At 34.4% G+C, this 21,617-nt stretch overlaps 1 protein-coding gene across 1 annotated transcript; it reads right to left on the reverse strand.

Annotated features, from left to right (window-relative positions):
• Positions 1-6,874: 6,874 nt before the first annotated feature.
• Positions 6,875-9,023, reverse strand: LOC131035890 (cytochrome P450 77A3). The gene has a single exon (XM_057967652.2). The coding sequence runs from the start codon at positions 8,846-8,848 to the stop codon at positions 7,310-7,312; it is 1,539 nt and encodes a 512-aa protein (XP_057823635.2). The 5' UTR covers positions 8,849-9,023; the 3' UTR covers positions 6,875-7,309.
• Between the last annotated feature and the right edge of the window lie 12,594 nt (positions 9,024-21,617).

Here is a 21,617-nt window from a genome sequence, read left to right on the forward strand (position 1 = left end):
AGAAACTAAGCTCCCTCTTAATCTTATAGGCATGGTAATTCAAGAAGCATCAACGTGAGTAACTTATCTCCTTATTGACTATAATTCTACCATTGACAACATATGCCAAGATTGCTCAAAAGGATATTGTCAGTCTATGATCAACTTCAACCATAGTGTAAACCTACACAACATTCTAAAATTGTTTTTCATATTTGAATAACAGAGAGTTAGCTATATCAAAAAACTAAGGCAAGTGTATGACTTCAGTAAACATCTTACAAAATCCATAAGCAAGGTATATAAGCCAAATTGTCTTTTCAGCCAATGCGTAAAATTAGATATATGAGTATCAACCACTCAATAAAGGATACACATTGTAGTTGAGCACAAGCGTATGATCGAAAGCCAACTTCAATAAGTTATATACCTCATTCATCTTAGGTTTCATCATCAAGAGAATACTTACTTCAACGAATGTAATAGACAATATGCTTAAATTGAAGAGATAACGTCACAATGAATATTATGTGAGGATGATGAAAGCCATGACAGAAAATGCATTAGAGATAATGGAAATCCTCTACACAAGAGGCGCAGAGCAATGTTATAATAAAAGTATAACAAAGAACATGAGAGCCTTTTATGAAGAGTAGAAGAGAACCAAGAGTTGCATAGTCACAACCCTACATGACAACTTTATCCAAACATAAAACACTCATAGAATAGAAGATACAACCCATAAAAGATTTGATGGAAATCAAGAGACACACCATAAGAGTATATAACTCTAGAGCTGCAAGACTATCGATCATTTTAAGACTTAGATAGAATACGGTACATCAGAACTACGCAACAAGTATCATAGAGGATCAGATCATAATATGAAGATAGTAAGGTCATCATTGGGTATAGATACTAGATAGGATGACTAAGACATCTTACCTTTACATGCCTACCACACCAACGACTAAGGTTCCATGTTTCTGAATCTCCTATAAATTTATTCATCTTCCTATCTGTGCTTGCTATTATATCCATCATAATACTCCTAGATTCATATCAGAATACACATGCTGAAGTCTTAAGTGCCAAGGATGTATTTAGATTAATGCATCAATTCGGATCATTACATATTCATAACAAACCACATCAAATAGGTAGAGAGATAAACATACTTAAAATAGAGAGTAGGGCATAACTAACTTCAATAATTCAAACTGGATTAGAACAAATTCTGAACACAAGAACAAGGCTCAAACTAGGGTGATTGTTCCAAACCTTAGGAAGAAAGTTAGGCAATACTAAGATCTAAAAACAAGTGCACAAACCGACATATGAAAGCACCCTCAGATGAAGTAGTTAACAAGCAAGAGAACCTTGTGCACTAGAAAAGACACTAATAACAATAAGGTAATCAGATGCAAATCTCCAACCAGGTGGACCATACAATTGAGAATAGAGGAATGAGAGTGCCTGAAATATTATTCTTGCTATCATCCCATTGATGCCTTCAATTTGTCAAGCAAACATTGCTATTGAGCTTTCGGATTCACGATAGACTTCTTGAATTGTGTTAGCTCATCCAGATTCGAAGGCTCGGTCACAAATTGTAACGGATCTTCCATGATGTAAAATTTAGGGCACCTTCAAGTCTATCCTCTACTTTCAGACCTGTAAGCATCTTACAAAACTAACAACAAACTGAAAGTGAAGGACAACAAATAATTTGATTATTTAGAATGAACCTAAAGCTTTGATACCATGTTAATTTAAGGCAATCAGATGCTAATTTAAGCAATTAGATTATAATCAGACTATGAATGAATAGTAATAGTAATAAAACACAAGACAAAAGACACAAATACCCTGGGAAAACCTCCTTCTTGGAGGTGAAAAACCCAACCACTAATCTCATATCTTTATTATGTAACCCCAATATAATTTTACAATGAGATTCATTGTTTGACACCAACCTAATCTCAGTGATTAACCTAGGGCAAGTTGAAGTAATGAACTTATCTGAAATACAACTGTTGTTGTCCCAGAAATGAGGTTCGCTAATCTTGGAGTGATGTTGGTAGCCTTCAAGAATGATTCGTTGATCTTCAATGATGACTGCTATCACTAAAAAGTATTCGCTGCCTTCAAGAAAGATGTTCGTTGACCTTAAGAATCACATCGCCAACCTTGAGGATTTGAATTGCTAGATTAAAGATCAATTCGCTACACTTGGAAGAACTCTTCGTTGAAGACAATTTGCTGACCTTGAAGAGTAACGTATGTCGCTGTGTTGCATAACCAGAATTTGCTATTTAAGAGATTTACTTGAGTGATGAATGAATGATTTGAGATCTAACATGAATCTTGTTATATACAAGATTCATCTTTTACATTTCCTTCAAGTTGGCTAGGATACAATTTTATATTTTATTTTAGCACCCAAATTTGGGGCATGTTTTACAATGCATAATGACCACGTTACATGAGTTTGGGCCCAACCCTAAGTTCCATTTATTGCCTACATGTTACATATGTTTGGGTCAAGCCCAAAGCAACAATTTAGTGTCACCACGTTACAAGTTACAATTAATTTTCTCCATGCTACATGATTGGGTCCAGCCCAAAATTTGATTTATATATTAGATAATACATGTGTATTTTAATTGTCCTTGACAACATTAAAATAGATAGGTATCTGAGCTAGCTACTATTTCAATAGCTATTAGGGGGCGTATTTTGATTGGAGAAAGGAGGAAAAGATTGGGCTTTTGTAGTCCAACAAAATGTGTCTTATGTGGAGAGTCTGAGGAGATGGTTGATCATTTTCTCCTCCACTACAAGGTGGCTTCCTCTTGTTGGGAGATGGTGTTGGGTGCATTGGGGTGGCATAGTTGATCTTAGGGGAAGGTTTGTGGAAGGTGGAAACACTATTGAAACATGGAGCAATGAAGGCAAATTTCACACTAAGAACAAAGAAACAACTTTGCCCTTTTCTTGGACCCCTATCTAAAAGGTAATTGAAGGGGATGTTTCTATTTAAAGATGAAAGATTGGTGAAGAGTGTGCAGATGATTTTGGGTGAGGCCTTCAGATTTATGAGTCACAAATACAGAACCAACATGTACATATACTTGCTCATTTTGGAATGGGGTTTGGACTTGGAAAAGTTTGTGGAACTGGTGAAAAAGGTGATAGAAGCCATAGTTACTGAGGAATATCGTTTGGGTATGGAGTTGATTTTTGAATGGGTGGTTCCTCGTGCTAGTTTTGATGTTTGTGAAGGAATCGATAACTTTCATCAAGAGGTTGTGGGGAATAACATTGCTTTTGTGAGGTGGCAAGAAGATGGTACAAAGGCACGATATAGAGAGGAGGCGAGAAGGGGTTGGGAAGCACTGAAGGTGTTTGTGCAATTAATGGAGGTCGAGGCAATATTGCAACAAGCCATTGAGAAGGCGAGAATGATGGAATACAAAAGGTTGCGGTTGAGGAAGAGAAAGGTAGGTGGTCAACAAATCCTTGCAATTATCCCAGGTAGTTCTCACTGAAATGCCTATAATTAAATGTTGTTTTTTGTTTCAGTCCACATGGGTTTATCCATGTTTTGTGTTTTTTAAGATCCTGTCATGTCTAGATTGTGCAGTTAATTTTCATCCATCATCGATCTACTGGAACGAGTGGATTTTGTGCTTGATGATAATGTATTATTTTTTGGTGGGTGGTTTGAACGGGTGGTCTGTGATGGTGGTTTTTGGTTTTGTAGGGTGGTTTGGCTAGAAGTTGTTTTGGGTGGTATAATGCTCACTTTCCTTTGAAGATGTAAACTTTCTTATTTCAATAGTAATAAAATACTCTTCTAACTGACCAAAAAATAATAATTTACTTCTTGTAATTAAGAGAAAACATGCATATTTTTATTTCCATGACTCATTAAGGCCAAAAAGGTACACTTTGTCATGTTGTCACCTATGAACATGTATTTGAAAATAAATGAGTAATGCAAGACATTCTTGAGAAACATAAAATATATGCTAAGTCATCCAAGTGTGTATTTGGAGTTAAAGAAATAGACTACCTAGGTCATATTTTGTCATCTAAAGGGTTTAAGGTGGACCCTAAGATTGGGGCCATTATAGACTGGAAAATGCATAAGACCCTAAAAACCTAAGAATTTTTTGGGTCTTCTATGAAATAAAAGATATTAATCTAAAGAACAGGGCAGTTTCGAGCAAACTGGAGGACCTAATTGAAAAGGGGCAAACTTAGAAGGTTGAAGGGGTTGTCTGGACTGAAGAAGAGAAATTGTCTATGGCAGAATGCCTACAAAGGATAGTTGAACTAATGGAAAAATGAAAAGAGAACATGACAAAAAAACCTTGCAGCTTGAGGGGGAAGTCGGAAAAATCAAGAACAATTTGAATGCCATTATGAAACAAAGCCACAAGATTGTGAAAAAATCAGTAGCCACTATGACCAAGATGGTGGAAAAGTTTGAGAAGAATCAACAATGTTCCTTGATTGTGGACCTCGACGTGGATACAAAAAAAGACCAGAAAGAGGAGTCCTATCCTTCAAAGAGAACCAAAGCGAACTTAAAGAGAAAGGCAGAGTCTTCGAATCAAGACATCCAGGATCTGAAGAAGGTAGCCCAAGAGATGACCACTCTGGAAAATGAGATAACTGAGACTTTACAGTCTCTCGGTTAATGTTTTCTGGTTTCTCCTTATGTTGATTGTTAGGTTTTAGATGTAGCTGTCTTTTTACTTGGTGTGTTGTCTTTTTGTTTGTCGGACATCACCGTTGTTTTGGTGAACTATTTCTTTTCTTTTTTTTTTCTGTTGGTTTGTAACTCTGTGATTTCGGATCCCTGTAAAACTCATTTTTTCCTAACCAAACACCATGTTTTTTACAATCAACACTACAACTTATTAGTTCAACAATAATCCCTGCAAGCAATGTTACAATTTATTAGATTTAGTGATGTTTTTTGTGATAAATGTAAAAACTCTTTATATTTAAGAATTATCTTTGCAATCAATACTACAAATTCTTAGATTTAGTAATGATCTTTGTAATCAATGCTATAACTTACTAGATTTAACAACGAGCTCTACAATCAATATTACAAATTTTTAAATTTAGCAATAATCTTTGTGATCAATTCTACTTATTCCCCATTTATAAATGCTTCAACTATGAATCCCATGCCTCTACATGCATGTAATTCAAGTGACCCTTGTGGTTGGAAGTCTATAGATTAAATTACATGGTTTTAAGATCCAGTATATGTGCATGTATCTCTTTGAGGCCATAATGAAATTTGTTTGTGAAAAGAAAAATGAAAATGTAACAAAATGAACGGAGATATGAATTACTCAAATGATAAAATTATGAAAATAGGAGGTGTAGCCAACAAGTAATTTTTTCTAAACAATATATACTATAGGTAATTGTTTCTTATTGTTAACAATGGTTTTCTTCAAATCTTTCTAATTCCTCAAGGCTGTTCTTGGGCCAATCATGAATAGTTAATTTTACAAACTCCCTCATACAAGAAATTCAAATAGTCTTTTCAAATTTTTACATCTTCATAGAGTTACCAGATGTGTTCCTCTCTAATAAGTTCATACCTCCTATCAATTCAATGTGTTTATCATCTTTATTTAATTATGATGACAACTATTCAATTGTTGGTGTGAGACATTAATAGTTTATTCCAGCACTCTCCCTTATTTTTTACAACTAGCTACTTCAACATCCCAAATTATCTTAGATGTTCACATTTCTCCTTTGATAATGCCTTTGTGAATATGGTTTGTCTCACTAATAACATAAAACAAGATAATGACTTCATTTGAGTCATAACAAATGATCATTGGTCAGTCGACTATAATATTCAAACCTTTCTTAATTGTTATTGCGTTTGATATGTGAATATTTATGCTTGTACAATAATTTGAACATATTTATAATATTTTGCCAGCTAGATACATAAATCAATCCATAATTCATCTATATATAATTTTATAGATTGTTTCTTCCATTTTTTGTTTCAATGCAACTTTTTAAATTTATTCTTAAATCCACAAATAGTTTAAGGATGAAGATCCCAACCTGATTCATTTTTATGTCCTTGTCTTTTACAATATGAACATTGGCAACATTGTGTTTCTTGAATTGCCTTGTTTGTAATTATATTATCTATGCAATCATTTGTATTATGTTTAGAATACTCAATGCCTTCATACTTTAACCTCACACTTGTAACAATGGCCTCTCTAATTCTTTGTCCATAGTTTCCCAAAAAAACTTCCATGATAACCTATTATTTTCATAATCTTAAAACCAATGTTTCTATCCAAAACATTCTTTGTTATTATCATCACAACTAACAAGATTTATATTCAAAAACATTGTTCCCTCCAACTTTGTACAATCATTTTCTTTAACTACAACACATATATTATATGACTCATCAAATAAATTGCATGAATCACTTAAATCACATGTGGCATTACATAGTGTAAGCACATTTTTCTTTAGATATGATACATGCAATTGATATTATTCTCTTCTTTTAGTTTGATTTTTTATTATTTCAAGAACAATTTTCCTTTATAAATATTTTAGATTGTTTATTAAATTACTTCATCAATTCTTTTTCACCAAATTCTTTTTCTAAACTATCATTTTCACATATCAAGAATTGATTTTCTTGCTTCATTCTCCATTCTTTTACCCATATTTTCTATTGAAAAATATGAATGATTTCTTTATACAATTAAATTTTAATAAGATAAAAAACAGTTTAAATAATACTACTTTATGCACCTCTCTAAGATAGGAAATGAAATGTTATAGTTAATAATACTTGGCTCTGGGAATGACGTGATTAGATAAATCTAATATGGTATTGAATTCAATGATTTAGCACAAAAATAACTTTACAATATATAGACCTACAACTATGCAATGGTTGAGTTTCTTGGTGGATAAATTTTGCACTTGCACAATTGACACATGATATCGGACTAATACTAAGTAAAAGCTTGGAATGGATGTTCAAACATGAAAGCTACGAAAAAAAATACTAGGTGAATGGGACTGTGTATGGAAATGGGTGAGATAAGATGAATTGAATATAACTAAATAGAATTACTGGGTGCTGGCGAATATTCCTAAAGCAGGCTAGTTTGTGAGTATTGAAACAAATTTTAAGATGCAGTAGAGGGAGACTAACCCGAAGTGCATCCTCCAGAAAGATCAGGCCCACTTTGCTTACAGCTTGAGCCATACAGATGATTATTAAATCTCACAGGACAAGTTTTTAGTATCCAGGTGTTGCAACCCTTTCCTTTATTACGGCCTGTAGCGGATATTTCATCACGGTGGTAAACTCCTGCGTCTCTGCAAGATCCACAGTTTCTCCCGGTTTGGTCTGCCATTCAAATTTGAGAACCAGTGTGGCCACAATAAGTTCAACATGGAGCATGGCAACGGCTAAGCCAGGGCAAATCCTCCTCCCCACGCCAAAAGGCATCATCTTGATCCCCTTCCCTCCCGTCAAATCCACTTCACCGTTCACAAATCTCTCGGGCCTAAAATCCGCAGGATTCTCCCACTCTGCGGGATCGTTGCCCATCTCAGAAACACAAAAATTCACAAAAGCCCCCACAGGGATATCATAACCGCCAAGGCTACAGTCTTCCGTAACGGCGTGCGAAAGAACGAACTTCGCAGGTGGATGTCGCCGCAGCGCCTCCTTCACAACCGCCTCCAGGTATTGCATCTCAGAAACAAGCTTCTCCTCTTCCACCAACTTAACCCCTTCCTTACCGACAACCCCTACAATTTCCTTGTAAAGCTTGCTCTGGACATCTGGATACTTCACCAAATTAGCCATCACCCACTGTATCGTGGTCGATGTGGTGTCGGTACCGCCAGTGATGAATTCCGAGCACAGAGTCGCCATCTCCTGCTCCGTCAAACATCTCCCGCCGTCAACAGTCAGAGAAAACAGAGAATCGACATACGCCCTGCAATTTACGGCCGCCCCCTCCGCTAACTCCTCCCGGCGCCGGTTAATAAGCGAAACCAGTTTCTCCTCCTGACGGCGGTGCATCCCCTGCATTCGTTCTCGGCGCTTCCTGTAGAAAACCTTAAGAATGGGAAACGTGTCCTCTAATGCGAGACTCGCAACGGTGAGAAGCAATTCTCTCATAACGCCCTCCACCTCTCGGACCTCATTCTCCTCCACTTGCAGTCCAAAACACATGTAGAGCAGTAAGCAAAAGGACGCGTGCCTCAAATGCTCTACCAATTTCACCACGCCTTCGTTTTGCGCAGCCTCGGTTTTCAAACCCTGGATGAGCACCTGGAGACCCCAATCTCTGCCCTCCTGGAAGGACTTCAAGGCAGGAGAGCTTAGGGTTTCGCTGACCAGATTTCGGCGGAGGGATCGCCAGAGAGGGCCGTAGGGGGCAGAGCTGATGTTCATCTGGTTGCTGGTGAAGAGCTTGCGGAGGCCCTTCGCGGGTGGTCTGCTGGCAAAGAGGGAGCCTTTCTGGACCAGAGCCTCGTGGGCCAAATCACGGCTTGCTATAATAATCATCGGTTGAGACCCCAATCTGATTGTGAAAATTGGGCCGTATTTTCTCTGGACTTTTTGTATATAACCTTGAAACCCTAGCTTCGAGAGCATGACCTGTACTAGGTTGCCAACAATCGGCCATCTTCGAGGCCCGGGAGGCAGATTAGATTTCTTCTTCAACTTAATCAGGAGTAGCAGGGGAAGCGCTAAAAGCAGAACAAAGTACACAAATGAATCCATGCCCGAGGCAGCTGTAAATTTGTCCATGAGGCTCATTTTTCGAGAACTATACTAATCGATTCGCTGCATCTGAATCTTCAAGGTGATTATTCCAACAGATTCCAGATTTCCTTGTTCATTTATGCTTTCCAGAATTTATTGGGAGTTCGAAACTTAATGGCCAAGCAATATTCTTTATCCGCATTGAGCAGAGCAAGTCGTGTATGGTACGGGATATTTTAAATTAAACAATTTTTTAATACTCTTACTTCCTCGATAATAAATAATTACACATATTTGCAAAACAAATGGGTAGAAGACGTCATAGGTACCTCAAAAATTGAAATAATACCTGCTTCGAAAGGACAATATAGTCATTAAATGGCAACATGTATATTCCAAGAGGAAGATGTGGATGGGTAACAATCATCAGTAAGCTTCATTTGGTCATGTTCCTTGTTCGACACTCAATCTATTAAGATATGGTTTTTTTTTTCAAAGTTATGACGAAGTACCTTTCCATATCTAGGGAGAATATTTATTAGTTCCTCGGGTGCCGGAGGATACTATAGCATCTTTAGTTGCGTTTGTTAATTTCTGTCGTCCAATCATAATGATGTATTTTTCAACATTTTATTCTTTTTCAAATGTTTTAATTTTCAACAAATTTAATAATCAATATAAAATTATTTATTGTAATTTTGATTGGAGATTGCTGCTAATTTTCTTTATAAAAAATAAAATTTAAATTCTCAAAAAGTTGTCAAAACTAATTTTAGAAATGATATGACAACTGTTAAATAAATAATTATAATTATTGTCCTGTGTGCCTAGTTTGCCAATCTGATAAATCCAGAAAAATCTAAAAATGGACAACAAGAATTAAATTTGTATCAATAGCATTAATGGAACATCGTACAGATTGGGCTGAACTTAATGGAGCCACGTTCTAGTTTTTGCAATCGAAGCAGAGAGGGAGGGAGGGTCAGAAGCGGTTGCAGAGACCAATGGAAAGATAAGTATTCACCTGCTCTGGAAGTCGTTGTAAGCACCAATTTGTTAAAGAAGACCTAGTAAGTATCCATATGCTCCTATGCATATGTTTATATGGTGTATGAGTTGTCAATATCTGTTGCATTTACACTGCACAAAAATTGTCATCTAAATTAAAAGACCCATGAAATTTTGTCATGGTTACTCAAAAACAAACAAACAACTAATTGTATTTGAAAGCCATCATGAAATGATTTTTTGGGGTTATTCTGTTTATTTCTGGGCAACTGTGAAATTTGTGGGTTTGTTTTGTTTTTCCCGATTAAGTGTGGAATACCCACGTTTTTTAATCAAATTTTGTGATCAAGAAATCAATACCCACATACCTGAATTCAATTATTCTGTCAAGAAACTAACACCAAGAATGCTAAATTCTATTTTGAGAGGAAAAACCGAAATAGGTAGATGATACAAAATGAGCTAAATCCATGTTGTTGCTATTATGTCAGAATTGCTGTAAATGAATCATCTCAGTCCAACTACAAACCCATTATCAAAAACTCCTGAATTACAGGAGGAACACATTTTCCTTTCTCTTACCATGGCATAAGAGAAGCGGAGCTTGAGGAGCTTTCAGAGGAAACCATCTTGTAAAGAAAATAATCAGAATATGTTTAGTCTAGATCTATTCCAGTCATATGAATTTTCTAGTAGAGGGAAAAAAATAAAAAAATTGCAATAACTCATGGTACCTAATTTCCATTGCTGCTACACCCCCAAATATGAAATGGTTTCTTAAATAAATCAATTGCCCAAAATTATATTCTTCCATTAAAACCTGTTAAACTGCTTCAACAGTAGACAATCTTGCAATTAAAACAACGCAAAGAAGAAAAACATCTTTCACCAAAGAAGAAAAAGAGTAAATGATATACAAAACCAGATCTAAATGTCATAAAAAGTTTAGAACATATTTTAATATGCACGTGGCTAGTTTGCCTATATGACTGGGTGAAATGTGGCATGTTTGTTTGCATTAGAGATTTAGTGGCAACAAATCTATAGAGTGATATTCACAAAGGATCTGTATTATTAATGGGCCTGTGTTGAGAAATACGTCCCTCAAACATAGAATTTAGTGGTTTCAATATTTAGGAAAAAATAAAACAATAATTACAATGTTTAGCGTGTGTTTTCAAGGTTTCAATTGATCACATTTTATTTTCTTGAATGGGTGATCTTTTTGTAAGTCAAAACTTCTCCATTGTACTTTTTGTTAAATAAATTAGCCTATGCAAATCTTCATAATAAATATACAGTTCATAAATCAACAGATTTGATGTAAATTAAGGTAGGAGATGCCACCTGACTAGCAATCCAATGTGGAGTAGGGAAAATAAGATACTTGTCATTCAATCAAAAGTTCCATGCTCATATTTCTTAAAATTGAGAGAGAGCTTTTGCATACAATCACTACTAATATATTATAATTAAAAAATGATAATTTATGTTATGATAAATACTTTATAAATTAAATATTACAAATGACACGTGCTTTTCTTTTTGAATATGTTTTTATTTTTGTCTCTTGTAACTTAAGAATATCATTATTTTTATATGTTTAAATTTGTGCTTGTTTTAAAAAATGATATATTTTTTATATACTCAATTTGCTTTTAAAAAATAATTAAAAAATTATAGTGAATAAAGCTAGATTTCGCTTCTACTTTGGCATTCTTGATTTTGATTTATTTTATTTATTGAATACATCTTTCCATTATTTGACCAAAACATATTTTCTTATATAAAAAGATAGTACTTTTATTTTTATTTTTTATCACATATATTTGGACTTTAACAATGATAATTATATTATATATTATATTAATTATTTTAATATACATAATTTCATAGTGTAGTTACACATGAATATTAATTATGATTAAATTATTGAAGCATGAATATAATATATTTTCATTATGCTACATGTTGATGGATTGTTGGTTAACACTAAAATATTAAAGAGTGCATGGATCTAGTTTTCAATGTTAAAATACTCACTTTGAAAGGATCTTATTAAAAATAATCCTTCTAGAATCCTATATTAAAGAGTGCATATACCCTTTGAATGAGCCAATGTAGGTGAAAATATTTTTTTAGTGTGCACATATAAGTGTTTCATCTATATAATAGAAACTTATTTATATTTATTAATATGAATTTATTACAAGTAATTTAAAACTAATATCTTAATAATTATATACATTTTCAAATTTCTTAACTTACCAAATGCAAAATACAGGGAAATTCTATTGTAAAACAGATATTTGTATATCATAAATTCTATTGTAAAACAAATATTTGTATATATCATAATTTCAATGGCTAACTTAGATCACCAATTACTATTTCCATTCATTTTGTATCTAATTAAATAAGTTTTAATATAATAGTTTTTTAGTTTTCAGACATTCTGAAAATCCTAAATAAAAATAATTGTTATATAATATAATTATATCTTCAAAGTTTTGACCATAGACTTTAATTTTGCATGACATCACTATTATTTGATTGCTAAAATCTCTTCTTATAATTTATTAAGTAAAGTCATGATTTGTAGATTTTCTCTAAAATAATGGAAAGCTGAATATAGATATCAAAATTATTTTCTTTTCAAATATGGTTATGTTGAAATGAACAATTAGTCAAAGTGGTTAAAAATTACAATCTAGCTTATAAATATTTTATTTATGATTTAATTTTATTTTGCTTCTCTTCATTATCCTAATGCACTCAACTTAATCTTTAATTTGATCACTTTATAGCTATTCATTTTCTAATTACAAATGTTTTATGAGTAAAAATGAAATTTTAGTAAAGTTTTTGGCTTCTCCTCATTAGCCTTATGGACTCATTAACTCATGTTTTCACTAGTGCATTTTTCTTCCATATCTATGACCAAGTATCTCTATGATTAATATTTGTTTTTAAAATCATACATTTTGTAAAATCTCATAGCACGCTTCATATGAATAGATTGCATATTTAAACCTCATGGATTATTTGGATTGTTAATCTTAAAATCAAAATCATATACATAACAATACTCGTTGAGTTACCTAGTTAAATAATATGTTTCAAATGCTACAAATGCTCGTAAAATATTTTCATCTTTTGCACTAGCATTCAGTCAAATTTCCTTCAAAGGAAAACATTATCCAATACAATAGCCATAATATAGTAAAGTATATCAATAGCTTCAAAAGTAAAATGTTGCTTTTGCACATTACAAGCAATACCAAATCATATAGAAAGTCAAATGTTATATAACACATCCAACTCATAGTCTCTGTCCAACACCATCGTTTTATACAAAAGCTTAAGCTAAATGCTTCTTCCACTAAAATTGTACAATAATCTAAAACATGTCGACAAAAGCTTGACACTTTACATTTCTTGTTGTAGATGTTTCTATTTGATTTTGACACGATTCAAATGTCAGTGGCCTTTGGATTTTCAGTGAATTATTTAATATGTGACTCTTTTCTTTTACCGATTGCATATCACTAACGGTTTTCCCACTTCACCCGTTTATTACTGCTTTCCTTGCAAATAATTCTGCAAATAATCAGAATACCAATATAATTCTCCAGAAGACTACTTGCATTTATATTGATTTGATTTTTAATAGTTTTTTTGAACGTAAACGTCAATATATAATTTTTTAAATTGTATTTTGAGTTTTAAAAATAATTTATTTTAATCAATGCTATATAATTCCATTCGACAAAGAGAGGTTGCATTAATTTTGATTTGATTTTTAATAGTTTGTAAAAATATAAAATTCTGTGTCTATTATTGTTTGAGAAATTAAATTTTAAATTATCTATTAATTTTTACATATTTTTTAAGTTTATAATATTTAAACACTAATTATAATATATTAATAATTAATTATATATTTGAAAATTTTAATAATAAATTGTAAAAATATAAAATTCTGTATATCATTGTTTGAGAAATTATATTTTAAATTATCTATTAATTTTTAGACATTTTTAAGTTTATAATATTCAAACACTAATTATAATATATTAATAATTAATTATATATTTGAAATTTTTAATAATAAATTATATTAAATTCTATTGTTATTTATTTAATAATTATTATGTTATAACCGAGCAAAAAATAATAATTATATTATAATATATATTATATAAATAAGTGCATAAAGGATAATAAAATATCTATATAATATATTGTTATATTATTCTTTATATATATTAGACGTATATCATATTATAATATATTATATATCATAATAAAATATGTTATATTATTTTACTTATATATAGAGAGAGAGTATAATATATAAATATTAAATATTGTAATTATATTTAATTGAATTGTATTATATATATATTATATTTATTATGACATATTATATCTTATATTAGAAATTATTAAAAAAAAAAAATATTGTAGACAACTAAATTTGATTAATTACATTAATTAAATTTTATCATCTTAGTCACATTTATTGATTAAATAATTATGTACTATTCAATTACTTAATGCCATCCCCTAGCTAAATTAATTTAATTAATTAAGATATGTCTTATTAATTAATTAATGTATCTCCTTGATCATTTAATTGATTATTTTCCCCTTCTTTTATTAAATAAAATAAATAAATTTATGTCTTATTTAATTCACTTTGTCCTTTTCTTCTTGGTTCTCCAATTTGAATTAAATAATTCTAACTAATTCTAATTTGAGCACATGGCTCCTAACCTTAACTGTCTTCTAATCTGAACCCACTAACTAACCCTTGGTTCTTAACCAACCTTATTCTAATATGTGCACATTCCTATTTTTCATAAATAAGGAAATGAATCTAAATTTAGGTGTCTTACTCCCAAATTGACACTTGGCTTCCCTTCCACATGTCATCCTTTGCATTGCCACTTGGTATCAAAGAGGAAAAGCATTGCATTTTCAAGCACCCTCACTTCCCCCTTCATTTGATTTAATGCACTAATTTTCTTTGACAAATCATCACTCTCATTTCAGAGCAAAGTTATCATGCCATGTTTTGAGTCTACAATTTGCATCCATTTTAGCCTAAATCTTGCATTTTCATCATCAACCTCTATGCATTTGCATCATCATGAAACTAAATTGAGCACTCTTAGAAGTATCAAAGTGAGCACACATTGAACCAAATTGAAGGACAAATCTTCATCAAAGGAGGCTCAAAGTTTGCATTTTCTTGCTTATTTCTTATTACTTAGCTTCTTTTTAAATTCATAAATAGATTGTTGCACTCTAGAGATATGATTGTATAGCTATTATTCTCCTTGGTTTGGGAGGTGTTCATCCTTGATCCTTTTCCCTTTTCTTCTCCTTCAATAATTAGCAACAAATGTATGCCAATATTTTAATGGGTGGCATATGGCCTCCTAAGTTTCAATCTCATTGATGTGCCCCATTTGTGGTGGTGTTGTTTTTCATAATGACCCCTATGGTGTGGTTATCAATTTCTACAATAAAAAAATGGTTGTTTGGTTTTCCTTTATTCTTGTGGGAAGATGCACTTTTTGTCTTTGTTCTTGCAGGAACATGCACCCTCTTGCCTCTATTCCTCTGGGAACACACTCTCTCTTGATATATAGATCACCTAGTATAGTGTGGCTTGCTAGTTGTGACCATTATTATTTATGCTCCCTAATGTGTTGATCACCTAGTATAGCATGGTTTCCTCTTGTTTGCACATTCTTTTTTATCTTTCCTCATGTCCTTGATAAGGCACTCTAGAATATCATTTGGTGCTCTAGTGCCTCTCTTTTCTCAACATACATATGTTAAGAAGAAATAACATCATTCTACACGAGATCATCAAAATCAAAATCTTCAAGCTTCAACCATACCTCAAAATATTTTTCTTGTACTTCCAATTCTTGAGAGAAGATTTCTATGGTGCTGTCCACTTCTACTCTTACAACATCAAGGTTACTAACAATAGTAGAGGCTGAGCTCAGGAGTAGTGTTCCTTGACTTAGCATTATGTGCATCCATTCTCCCATTGCTCTACTTTGCAATGCTCTTTGCTCGTCCCTTTTCACAACTTGTTCATCCAGTGGTGAAGTCATTGGCTCAATGGATTTCAAAGACTTGGTAACTTTGAGTAATACAGTGGTGAGTCGATCAACTCATGCCTCAAGTTGATCCTTTTTTATCTTATCTTTGTCATACCTAGCAACAAGAGTGTCCAAATTTGATTGACCATCTCTTGCAGCAGAGTCATGAGTTTGCTTGCCCAACTCAATCCTATGGATTACATAATCTGATTTTTGGATTTGATTCATAGCTTTACTAGGATGAGGAATGACAACCTCTGCATATTTGTTTCTTTCTTTGTCCACCTTTACTCTTGGCTTTCTTGGCGACCTTCGGTTTGGTGGGGACAAGCTAACTAAAATCAAAGTCATCAGGAGACAACGCTTGCTTCTTTCTCTTGGGTGTATTAGAGAATAACCATGGAGGTAAATTTGAATAATCATCATCACCTGCCACCACAACTTGAGAAGGATTGATTGACTCTTGAATAGTAGTGGTTACAATAAGGTGATGTCTTGGTAAAAAAATTGGTAGGATTTCCAAAAGATGACTTGTTGGGTCTAGGGTTAATTTATATCATAAACTTGTCAAAGTCATCTAACATGGTAGTAGAAAATTCAAAACAATTAGGAAAATCTGAGACAACTGTGATAGGAGAGACACATGTGACAATAGAAGGTTTTGACTCAAAAGTGGAAGTTGGAGCTTGCATCATGGATGAAGAAAGAGATACCTGGGGTAGAGCTGTATGGGACTTATCTGCTTGTGGTAGTCCTTCCTTATCATATTCATAATTCTCTTGATCACCCTCCTAATCATCCTCAAGTTGATCAACATCAATAAATTTTGTATCAGGATGCTCACCTTTTGATTGCTCATCTTGTACTTCAGGTTCTTGTACCTCATTAACATTAGAGGTTGATGGCTCTCCTTGATATTTTCCTTTATTGGTGGGTAAGTGCACCAAGATGGTGTGAAAAAAGAGGGGTATAAGTGGACACCTTTTTTTTTCTTTTTTTTTTCCTGAAATCAACTAAACCTGAACTTGGAGGACCGATTTGAGACCCGTCCACTCAAAATATGAAGATACTCAAAGAAAAAATATTGTATTACTCTAAATCTAGTTTCCAAACTACTAGGTTTTTTCAAAATTGGATAAGATTTATGGGGTCAAATCCTTCACGTACAAAAAAGAGTTCCTAATTTTTTCTGAAAAACATAACATAGTGTTTGGCATGTACATCAAAAAAGTCATAGTTAGATTTAGTATTTTGACAAATTCTCTGGTAGAAATATAGCTAAGAGTGAGCACTAGAAGTTGTGTATTTTTTGTAATTTATGTTGAGTATTTTTTTTAATGATTTTTCGAAATGGGCACATCCTGAAAATCAGGTACCTATTCGTGCGCGAAGCATAACTTGCACCAAAATAATTGAAAATGCAATTTTTTTTTAAAGTGTAAATAATCAAGTGCACTACGATAATATATACTTTTTTAAAAATTTGGATAAGTAGATAAGAAGTTATTAAAAAAATGGTACACATATGTCTTTGACAACTATGGAGACACTGGTAAAATAAATTCAAGATTAATATGTTAATGTTGTTCAATTTTTTTTAAAAATATATGGTTAGAAAGCTCAGAAGATGGCTGAAGTTATGGTGGTAATTTTAGAAATACCCACTTGATAATGTGTAAACCTAATTATGATGAAGTTGAGAAACTAGATTGGAAGGAGAAAACACATAAAAAGGAGGGAAAAAAGGCTCCCAAGCCTTAGCCTTGCTATCCAAGCCTAAGTACAAGACAAAATGCGTACGGGTTCTTTAAATTAAAAACACGTACATGTTTTTAAAAACAAAAACGCGTACATGTTTTTGAAAATAAAAAACATGTACATGTTATGTTTAGTAATAAAACATATACGTGTTTCACTTACATAAAATTAAACTAGCAACATGGACTTGTATGCAATGCATTTAGCGTTCCCTTAGTTTTTTCAACAAGTTATTTACATAAAATATAATATTTAATTATAAGTTCTTTCTTATACTTTAAGTTATATTTTATGTACATATTGTCAAGATGTTTGACAATGGTTTTAGCTCTATACGAGTTATAATGTAGATTTTAGTTTTTAGAGGATCATATAAAATTTCAGACTTATTCAAATTTCAGTAATCAACATGCTCCTATTATCTCTCTTTATCTCTATATTTCTCTCTTTATCTTTCCCAAACTCTATACCTATCTCTCTCCCTCTCTTATCTCTCTCAATTCTCTCTCCCCTCTCTAGGTATATCCCACCCTCTCTACCTTTCATTCCTTCCTTAACTCCATTTCTATCCTTGTCTCCTTTCCTTTCTCTTCATCTATGTCATTCTCTTATTATTTATTTCGCCTCCCTCTCCATTCTCTTGGTTATCCCTTCTATCCTCTCTCTCCCCATATCTAGGTCTCTCCCTCCTTCTCCATTATTTTGGTTACTACCTATCCCTTCTATCCTCTCTCCCCATATCTAGGTCTCTCCCTCCCTCCCTATTCAACTCAATACCTCTCCCTCCCTATATTATTACCCACCTCTCTCTCCTCCTCTAGGTTTCTCACCTATCTAATTGTCCACCCTCTAGTTCTATCCCTCTATCTTCACCTATCTCTCCCTTCCCCCTTACCCCTATCCATTTATGAGCTCTCTCTCTCTCTCTCTCTCTCTCTCTCTCTCTCCAAACCTATCTGTCTCCTCATTCCCTAGGTATTTGACTCCATTCATGTCTACCTCTCCATCCATCCCCTCTTACTCATCTCTTTACTCTTTTATCTATTCCCTCTCTCTATTGTCTAGGTCATCACCTCTCCCTCCATCTCTCAAATTTATAGCTTTTTCCTTCATTTCCTCTCCACCTCTATGCCTCTCTATCCATGTATCATTAGGCACCTATCTCTATGCCCTCTATCTATCTCTCCCCTCTCTCTCACCCTCTAGATTTCTCATCTCTCTTTCTATCCCCTCTCTAGTTCTCTCCCTTAGTCTCCACCTCTCTCTCTTCATCACATCTTACCCATCTCCCTTTATGAACTCTCTCCTTCGCTTCTCTATCCCATCACCTTTTTATCTCCCATAAACTCTAGACCTAATACTCTCCCTCTCTTCTCTCTATTTCTTCTCTCTCCCCTCTCTAGGTCTCTCCTATACTCTCTCCCTCTCTCTCTCACCTTCCCTCCTTATCTCCATATCTATCCTTCCCTCCCTCCATCTCTCTTCTCCTACTATTGTTTCTCTCCACTCTCTCTTTGTTCTCTTGATCGATACCTAACCCTCCCAACCCCTCTTCATACATATATTTATCCTTCCCTCCATCTTTACCTCTCTACAACTCCCTCTTTGTCTCATTACCCACCTCTCTCTCCCCCTCTATCTTTCCACCCTTGGTCTCTCACCTATCTCTACCTAGCTCTAGATCGCTCACCTCTATATCTCTCTCGCCTCTCTAATTCTTTCCTCTCCACCTCCTTACCCCTATTTCTCTCTTTGTGAACTTATCTATCTTATTTTCTTCTCTTTCTTCCTCACCTATCTACCTCTTTCATCTCTCTATCTCAATCACTCCCTACCCACCTCTCCCTCTCTTCTTAGCTTTCTCTTTCTCTTTATTAATCCATCTCACCTCTTCTCTCTCCCTCCCCTCTCTAGGTCATCACCTCTCCCTCCCCTTAGGGCCCCATATGATCCCTAACAACACCATATAACCCCTTATGAAATTATATAACCCCTTGGGACACCATATGACCCCTTTTAACATCCTCATACATGACATGACCCCTTAAGACAAAATATGACCCCTTAGGACAATATGATGTCCTAAGGGATCATATGGTGTCCTAAGCGGTCATATGGTGTTCTAACACATGTGTGGCCCCTTAAGACCCCATATGAACCCTCAGGACGCCATATTACCCTTTTTAACATCCTGGTATGTACGACATGACTCCTTAGGACACCATATGATCCCTTAGGACAAACGGATGTCCTAAGGGGTCATATGGTGTCCTAACTCATGTATGGCCCTTTAAGACCCCATATCACCCCTAGATACCATATGACCCCTTAGGACCACATATGTCCCTTAACGGCACCATATGACCCCTCGGGACACTATATGACCCTATTTGACATCCCAGTACACAATATGATTCCTTAGGATACTATATGACCCCATAGGACCAAATGGTGTCTTAATGGGTCATATGGTGTCCTAAGGGGTCATATGGTGTTCTAATAGATTTATGGCCCCTTAGGACCACATATGACCCCTAATGACACCATATGACTCCTTAGGACCATATGATGTCCTAATGGGTCATTCGGTGTCCTAAGGGGTCATATGGTGTTCTAACACATGTGTAGCCCCTTAGAACCCCATATGACTCCTAACAACACCATACGACCCCTTTGGACACCATATGACCCCTTAGGACCATATGATGTCCTAATGGCTCATATGGTGTTTTAACACATGTATGGCCCCTTAGGATCCCAAATGACCCCTAATGGCACCATATGACCTCTTATAATGCCATATGACCTCTAACAACATCATATGACCCCTTATGACACTATATGACACTTAGGACACCGTATGACCCCTTAGGACCCCATATGACCCCTCGGGACACCATATGACTCTTTAGGACACCATATGACCCCTTAGGACACCATATGAACCCTTAGGACCACATGATGTCCAATGGGTTTATATGGTGTCCTAAGGGGTCATATGGCATTCTAACAAGTGTGTGGACCCTTATGACCTCATATGACCCTTGTTGACACCATATGACCCCTTAGGACACCATATGACTTCTCAAGACACAATATAACTACTTTATATATCCTAGTACATGACATGACCCCTTAAGACACTATATGACCCCTTTAAACATCACAGTACATGACGTCACCCCTTAGGACACCATATGACCCCTTAGGATAATATGATGTCCTAAGGGGTCATATGGTGTTCTAACACGTGTGGCCCCTTAGGACTCCAAATGACCCCTAACGACACCATATGACCTCTAATGACACCATATGACCCCCTAGGACACCATATGACACTAAGGATGCCATATGAACCCATATGACCCCTCAAGACATCATATGACCCCTTCGGACACCATATGACCCCTTAGGACATCATGTGGTCCTAAGGGGTCATATGGTGTTCTTGTTAGAATCAGGGATCACTGAGAGGGGGGGTGAATCAGTGATCTACCAAAAATAAAACCCATAAACTTATTCTTTATCCACTGGTTAGAAATGCATAACAGAAGAGAACATAAACATGCAATAAAAAAACCACAGATCCACAAAACCAAAAATTTTATGTGGAAACCCAGAAAGGGAAAAACCACGGTGGGGCTAGAACCCACAATATTCATATACTATGGCCAGGAGTACATAAATATTACATAGATGGGGAATGCACTTGCATTCAAGCTCACTGCCTAGAGATCATTGCTCAATTACAATTGCCTGGAAGGCTACAACCTTTAGGGAAGTCTCACTGACTTATAATTTGATTATAATGAGAAAACACAATAAAATGAACTCTCAAGTAGCATCTGACAATGCAAGAATGAGTTCCAGTTAAGCACTAATTCTATGTCTATCTTCGCTTTGCTAAATACTCTATTTCTGTCTTTGTCAGC

Source organism: Cryptomeria japonica, chromosome 8, assembly GCF_030272615.1.
Source record: "Cryptomeria japonica chromosome 8, Sugi_1.0, whole genome shotgun sequence".
NCBI classification, from domain to species: Eukaryota; Viridiplantae; Streptophyta; class Pinopsida; order Cupressales; family Cupressaceae; genus Cryptomeria; species Cryptomeria japonica.

Excerpts from the sequence above, each read along its gene's own strand:
- LOC131035890 (XM_057967652.2), bottom strand. The coding sequence starts at position 8,848 with ATGAGCCTCATGGACAAATTTACAGCTGCCTCGGGCATGGATTCATTT.